This window comes from Equus quagga, chromosome 4, assembly GCF_021613505.1.
Source record: "Equus quagga isolate Etosha38 chromosome 4, UCLA_HA_Equagga_1.0, whole genome shotgun sequence".
Taxonomy (NCBI): domain Eukaryota; kingdom Metazoa; phylum Chordata; class Mammalia; order Perissodactyla; family Equidae; genus Equus; species Equus quagga.
In genome coordinates, this window is record NC_060270.1 from 100,157 (window position 1) to 108,420 (window position 8,264).

Sequence of the window (8,264 nt, forward strand, 5' to 3'; positions counted from 1 at the left end):
CAATCTGGATAAAAAGAGTAGAGGAAATCACTGAAGATGAACAGAAAAAGAAGAAAAAGAACAGAGATAGTTTAAGGGATCCCTAGGACAACATCAATAAAGAGTACTAACATCCATTTTATAGGTGTCCCAGAAGGAGAAGAGAGAGACAAAGGGGCAGGGAACTTATCTGAAGAAATAATAGCTGAAAACTTCCCTAACTTGGGGAAGGAAACAGACATGCAGTTACAGGAAGCACAGAGAGCACCAAACAAGATGAACCTGAAGAGGCCCACACCATGACACATTATAATTAAAATGTCAAGATTAAAGATACAGAGAGAATCTTAAAAGCTGCAAGAGAAAAGCAACAAGTTACGTACAAGGGGAACCCCATAAGCCTATCAGCTGACTTCTCAGCAAAACCTTACAGGCTAGAAGGGAGTGGCATGATATATTCAAAGTGCTGAAAGGAAAAAACCTACAACCACAAATACTCTACCCAGCAAGGTGATCATTCAGGTGGAAGGACAGATAAAGAATTTTCCAGGCAAGCAAAAACTAAAGGAGTTCATCACCACTAAACTTGCTTTACAAGAAGTGTTAAAAGAACTTCCTTAAGTGGAAAAGAAAAGGCCACAAGTAAGAATAAGAAAGTTATCAGAGAAAAAACATCACTGGTGAAGGCAAATATATAGTAAAGGTAGTGGATCAACCACCTATAAAGCTAGTATGAAGGTCAAAACACAAAACTACTGAAATTATCTATATCTAAAGTAAGTGTTTAGGGGATACCCAAATTTAAAGAGGTCAAATATGATGTCAGAAACAAAATGTGGAGAGTAGTAGTCAAAGTGTAGGGCTTTTAGTATGAAGTCAACCCTAAGAGACTGTCAACTTAATATAGATTGCTGTATACATAGATTATTATATATGTACCTCATGGTAACCTAAAACCTATAATAAATACACAAGAAATAAAGAGAAAAGAACCCAAACATAACACTAAAGAAAGTCATCAGATCATAAGGGAAGAGAGCAAGAGTTGAAGAAAGGTACAGAGAAGAGCTACAAAAACATCTAGAAAAAAAGTAACAAAATGGCAATAAGTATATACCTATCAATACTTACTTTAAATGTTGATGGACTAAGTGCTCCAATCAAAAGACATAGGGTGGCTGAATGGAGTAAAAAAACGAGACCTATATATACATTGCATACAGGAGACAAATTTCAGATGTAAAGACACTCACAAACTGAATGAAGGGATGGAAAAAGATACTCCATGCAAATGGAAATGAAAAGAAAGCTGGGGTAACAATACTTATGTCAGACAAAATAGACTTTAAAACAAAAACTGTAACAAGAGACAAAGAAGAGCACTACACAATGATAAAGGGAATAATCCAACAAGAGGGTATAACACTTGTAAACATCTATGCATCCAACTAGGAGAACCTAAGTACATAAAGCAAATGTTAAGAGACTTAACGGGAAATTGACAGTAACACACTAATAGTAGGGCTTTCACACTCCACTAACACCAATGGATGGATCATCCAGACAGAAGATCAGTAAGGAAACATTTGCCTTAAATGACATATTAGACCATTTGGACTTAGTAAATATATACAGAACATTCAATCCGAAAACTGCATAATACACACTCTTTTTGAACGCACATGGAATATTCTCCAGGATAGATCACATATTAGGCCAGAAAACCAGTATCAATATATTTAAGAAGATTGAAATAACATCAAGCATTTTTTCCAACCACAATAATATAAAACTAGAAATTGACTAGAAGAAATCTGGAAAAGTCGCAAATATGCAGAGATTAAACATAATGCTACTGAATAACTGTTGAGTGAATGAAGAAATCAAAAAATACTTGGAGACAAATGAAAATGAAAATACAACATGCCAAAATCTATGGGATACAGCAAAAGCAGTACTAAGAGGGAAGTTTATAGCAATACAGGCCTACCTCAAGAAACAAGGAAAATATCAAGTAAACAATCTAACGTTACACAAAAGGAACTAGAAAAAGAAGACCAAATGAAACCCCAAATCAGTAGAAGGAAGGAAATAATGAAAATCAGAGGGGAAATAAATGAAATTGAGCCTAAAAAGAGAATAGAAAAGATCAATGAAATGAAGAGCTTGTTTTTTGAAAAGATAAAGTGAGGTATACCTGTTTTATGCTAGAGGATGTAGGTGATACTGGAAGTAGAAAGGAATCATCAGACAGGGATTTCTAGGAAAAGTAAAAACCTGAACATTTAGTCCTTAGTCTTGAAATCATGAGTAGGAGCCAAAGGAAAGAATAGGAAAGTGGGTGCAGGTATTCCATGTGTCAGAAGAAGTCGGCTTCTAAAGTCCTGAAGACCTGGGTTTGAGTCCTGGCTCTGCCTACCATGTAACCCTGAAAACATTACTCAGGCTGAATGGGTTCTCTGGGAATGTTGCCATCATTTTGTCTGTGCTTACACTGCCCCTGCCCAGAATGTTCTTCTCCCTTCTTTGTCATACCTCTGTAGCTTTTGAGACTTTGTTCCCATTTCACTAGACTATAGTGCACCCTCCCTCCTCTCTCCCCTTTTCCTCTTGAATGCTCTCTGTCTTCGTCAGCTCAGGCTGCCATAACAGAACACCACAGACTGGGTGTCTTACACAGCAGTTATTTCTCACAGCTCTGGAGGCGGGAGGCTGATGTCTAAGATCAGGGTGCTGGCGTGGGTAGGTCCTGGTGAGGGCCCTCTTCCTGCTTTACAGACAGCTGCCTTCCCGCTGTGTCCTCAAGTAGTGGAAAGAAAGAGAGAAAACAAGCTCTTTTGTGTCTCTTCTTGTCAGGGCATTAATCCCATAATGGGGGCTCTACCCACATGACCTCACCTAAACCTAATCACTTCTCAAGGCCCCGCCTCCAAATACCATCACCTTAGGGTTTCCATATATGTTTTAGGGAGACACAGATGTGCAGTGTGTTACACCTTCACACTGTCCTCTCCAGTCTTTTTCAGAGAACATCTACATTCTTGTGTTATTTCCATTTATATCCTGTGTCTCTGTATTGCACTGTATATTCGAGGACAGCAAGTACATTGCAAGTCTGTTTCTCAGTCATACATAAGCCTAGCAGCAAATGCCTTTCAAATTTATCTTTGCAATAGCAAATGTGTTGCAGAGTGTGAGAACGATAAGGCTCCTAAACCACTGTTGTTTAAGGAAGTGTTCTGCGATGATGGAGGTGTTCTGTATTGGCTCTGTCCAGTATGGTGGGCCACTAGCTGTTTAATTTTAATTGTTTTAAATTTAACAAACCTCAGGTAGCTTGTGTGCTAAGACTGTATTGTGCATTGTGCACTGTAAACGAAGTCCAGTGGCGTAAGATTTATTGTGGATTCCAGTGATGAAGGGCGTGGAAGAGGCAGACGTGAAACTTGCACTCTTTTTCTCCTTAACTGCAGCCATCAGGTTCAATGAATCTTTCATAAGTTCTCTGTCCATTCCTCTCATTTTGTTTTCTTACCTCTGAAAAGTGGCTATCCCTCTCATTTCCAGTCAGTCCTACAGACTTTAGCAAAGATGAATCTTAATAAAGTACCACCTTAAGTCGCCTCAATTATTGTCTGCTGAAATACCTTCCTTGGCTCCCAGCTCTGTGTTCAGAACCTTCTCAGTCTGCGTTCACTGTCTCGAGGGGTTGCTCCAACCGCAGTGTTCAGCTTGTTGGTACTTCTTGCCTTTGCCATTCCTGTTGCTTAGACTACTCTTCTGCCTGTCTTAATCCTATCTAGCTTGAAGGCCTAAGTCCAGCTCCCACTTAAAGTCTTTCTTGAAACGCAGTGATCTTTTTAGTCTCTTATTGTCATTACCACTCTTTGGTAGTTATAATCATATACAATCTGTACCTTCTTTGTGTTGTCATATACAGAAGTCAAAAAAAATTCAATTGTAAATTTACAAGAATATCAAAAACATGTTCCTGTAGAAATAATGAAATCCACTCTTTATGTTTGCAAGCTGACCTTAAAAGTCTCTTTATTCCAATTACAGCTGAATTCAGCTAATTAAAAGAGGAGTCTACTCTTCGTGCCTTCTCCCATTCTTTGGTTCTTCTGAACCATTCTCTAAATGCTCAGAGTGTCTTTATGACTGCACAGAGGTTGTAACAGTCCCCTGGGGACGGCTGTGGTGTTGAAGGATTGAAATTTTTATTGTCTGTAACTCGGAGAGTCACTAGCTTTGACGGCAAGAGTTCACTGATTATTCATTCTACAGACACTTATTAAGTCCCTGTTGTATGGTAGCATTTTTCTAGGAGCTGAGGTCATAACAATGAAACAAACAGAAACAGAAATCCGCTCTGCATGGAGCATAAATTCTAGTTGTCTATTTTATAGTATCTACCCTTCCCCCAAACCAGTATGCTTAGATGTAATGCTTATTGTATAAGCAAATAATAAACATTCTATTCAGTACTAAAGTCTGATGAATAACACTTTTTATGTCATTTAAGTTTTAAAATTAGTTACTAATTTAAAGTCTAAAGATTGTTCCTTTTATGTCATTTGAAACAGAGTATCCTGAAGACGTAGCTCCTACTGTTGGATTTTCCAAAGTTGACCTTAGACAAGGAAAGTTTGAAGTCACCATCTTTGACTTGGGAGGTGGAAAAAAAATTCGGGGAATCTGGAAGAATTACTATGCTGAGTCCTATGGGGTCATATTTGTTGTGGATTCCAGTGATGAACAGCGAATGGAAGAGACAAAAGAGACGATGTCAGAAGTACTAAGACATCCTAGGATCTCGGGAAAGCCTATACTGGTGTAAGTCATGTTGGTGTCACTGTCAACGTAGAGGCAGCGGCATTAGCCAATAAAGAAATTTACCTAGCTTGCAAAATCCTGAATAAGCTAAAATAGTCACGCTCTAGTATAATAAAATTTCTGATGGACTGGACGTTGTTCCTGTCCCAGGCCTGTTGTAATGCTGTCTGTAGGGGTGAAGGGTTGAGGCTGTGTTCTAAAGAAGCCTTATAATTAGCTCTCCTGGGGATTCAAATATAAACTTTTATTTGATAATTTAGTTTTTATAAACTTTGCATTTTGGAATGGTCTATTAACAAGGTTGTGGAATGTTTTTCCTCTTCTAATAACACATTTATGTTTTGCCTTTGTCTTTTTTGCTTGAAGAGTATTCTTGTTCGAAAGTCACTTAAATGGTTTGTTCTTGTAATGCCACATTGATTCTCAGTTTCCCTGTTTCTGAAGTGAACGTGTAGTCTTGTGACCCGCTTCGTTGTAGGCCTGCCCCTTTGTCCGGTGGCTGGTGCCTGAGCACACCCGGCCTCCGCACGTCTGCACGGTCAGCATCAGAGGGCGCCGGGGACCAGGCGCGGCCTGCGCACGGGCTTCTCGTCCCTTTGCCGGGTTCTTGGGGTTCGGCGGGTAAATAAGAAATTGGGAACGGAGTTTCACCACGGTCCGCAGTCGTAAACGAACATCTTTAAATGAGGCAGTTTACCAGCTCTGATGGCAAACAATAAACTTTACTGCATCATTTATTGGTAAAGCTTATACTGTTTAATTTTTATTTAACCAATTAGAGAAGTTATTTGATTTATACCATCAATTTTTACCATTATTGAATCTGAAGTAAACTTCAATAGACACATACATGACCAGTGAACTTTGTTGAACTCCATAGGCTAAATTAGCCTCTGCAAATGTTTAAGCAAGAACCAGCGACTTCTTGGGGCTGGCCCAGTGGCACAGCATTTAAATTCACACATCTCGCTGCAGCCTGGGGTTCGGATCCCATGTGGACCTATGCACTGCTTATCGAGCCACTCTGTGGCAGGCGCCCCACATAGAAAGTAGAGGAAGATGGGCACGGATGTTAGCTCAGGGCCAGTCTTCCTCAGAAAAAAGAGGATTGGTGGCTGATGTTAGCTGAGGGCTAATCTTTCTCAGGAGAAAAAAACAAAACAAAAAACATCAACTTCTAAAATTAAAAGTATTAATGACTAATATTCATTCGTAAAATAATTGTATGCTTTTTTTAACCTAATAGTCATTTACGTGATGTATTCTTTTATTCATTTAATCTTTCATGCATTTATTCATTCATGCATGCATTAATTCAAAAAATATTTATTGAGCATCCACTATGTGCTAGGTATTGTTCTGGTAATGGGGTAACATTTGGGAACAAAAACAATAAAAATCCATATATGGCCTTAGGAACTTACCTTCTAGGGACGAGACAGACAATAAACATAATGAATAACTTATGTTGTACATTAGGTGATACGTATATTGAACACAAAGCAGCTAAAAGGAGATTGGGAATCTTGTGGTAATGGAGAACGGGGTATGCTACCCTTCCAATTACGATAATCGTAGTAGGTCCTATTGAGAAGATGATCATACTGAGGTGAGAGTCAGTCATGCACGCATGTGTGGAAGAGCCCGAGGCAGGCATGCAGGTATGTGAGGACAGTGGGGTGAGAGTCAGTGCAGTCCGCAGAGATTACTGAGCAATCAGGTAGCTTCAGCAAGATGTCTGTGTTCTGTTCTGTCGCCTGGCTCAGCTAGTGAGCTTCTGGAATAGAGGAAGAACAGCCCTCATGCAGAGTGACCACTTCACTGTTACAATTTCATAGTGCGAGCTCACAAAGACATGAGAATTAATTATTGATAGTGTAATATGTTTATAAATATAGTATGGCTTGCCATTTGACTAATTTTGGTAGGGGACTTTTACAACCATAGAATTTTTATCAATAAAGGTAAACTGCTTTTTGAAATATGTTTTTCAAAAATATACAAAATGTACAAAAAAAAGTGCACATTCTTAATAAATTTAGAAGATGTAGGAAAGAATGAGTTAAAAAAAATTAAAAGATTGACCTCTCGTGCACAGCCAGCCGCTGCTACATTTTGGTGAATTTCCTGTGCATATTTTTGTAAATCAAGTAACGTGTGCACTATTCACATAATATATAAAATTTTGTATACTGTCTCTTTTCATATGATTACAAGTCCCTCTTGAATATCTGCCAAAGCTCCATATTTGGAACTTCTCCTGTTTGCCCTGTTCTCTGATCTGCAGTTAATTTCTCTTATTGATGTCGCTGTGGCCACATGGTCTGCGTCTCTACTCCTCTCCATTTCTTCGATGTTACTCCCGCCGTCCCCTTTCGCTTCTCTGCTGTGTTCCTGGTGGCAGCAGTCTCCCAACCAGTCTCCCTGCCTGTGCTCCGAGCTCAGCTCGACGTGGCTAGCAGGAACCCTTTCTTTATTTGGTGGTTTCCACATTACAAAACTGGTACATGCTTTAACAAGAGAAACAATGCAAGAACATACAAAGATTGTGAGAGATCTTTATAAAATGCAAATATGATCATTTGTTCCTCTGCTTAAAGTCCTTGAGGCTGCCTTCATAGCTCCATGCAGATAGGAAATTCTGGTTTTTAACTGATACAACCTTAGCACATATTAGGTATGACATTGAAATGTCCACTGGATGATAAGTGGAAAGGGCCTCGGCAGAACCTTGCTGAGCTCAGTGCTGGGGGCCGGTGGGGTGTGGGGAGGTGGGGAGGGTACCTCACTTAGGAGCCAGGCTACCTTGTTGCACACAGCTGCTACCTTTCTGCCCACAGACTTCTGGACCTCTCATCTGCTACATTCAGTTATAGCATCTAATTTCTTCTGTTTACCCCTGTCTGAACCTAAATTGGTTGATTTAGGATCCACAAAGCCTCTCAGAACTCACTTCGACACCTAGATAACCCTCTCTTCCTATGCTCTGATAATGAGCGAATGGAGAGGAGGAACACACCCCTGAGCAGATGCAGTCTTTGAACAGAAGGAGACAAACCTGAAGAGTTAGGATCTTGTCTCTGACCGCAGAATCGCAGTTCAGTAGTGCTGCGACGCGCTCACGCTATGGAAGCAGAGTAGGGGACACAGCAGCAGGTCCTGGACAAGCTCCAGCTCTGCACAGCAGCCTGACGGCAAGTGTCCTTGCAAGTGAGGCCTCAGCCAGATTTCGTCTCTGTCACAGACTCCAGTCTCTCTTGGAGGGTCAGAATCCTGGACGTCACTAGGCTTCTGTGTTTTATTAGCTCAGATGATGCTGCTTGGCAGTTCTATAGCCTTTACTACTTAGTCAGCATAATATTTTAATTAAAACATCTGCAGTGAGTGGTGAGAAGTTGGAAAGCTGTGGGTTTAGAGAGATCGAGAGTCTGGAACCTGGATTCCTAGCA

General features: G+C 40.1%; 1 protein-coding gene across 2 annotated transcripts in view; it reads left to right on the forward strand.

Moving 5' to 3' along the window:
* The window catches only part of ARL13B (ADP ribosylation factor like GTPase 13B), a 67,958-nt gene that overhangs the window by 19,733 nt on the left and 39,961 nt on the right, over nt 1–8,264 (forward strand). The window contains exon 3 of one of the 2 annotated variants that reach the window (XM_046658406.1): nt 4,566–4,815. The exons of the other annotated variant lie outside the window; for it this stretch is intronic. Coding sequence (XP_046514362.1) covers nt 4,566–4,815 — 250 coding nt within the window. The remainder of the gene's footprint in view (nt 1–4,565; nt 4,816–8,264) is intronic. 2 annotated transcript variants of the gene reach the window in all.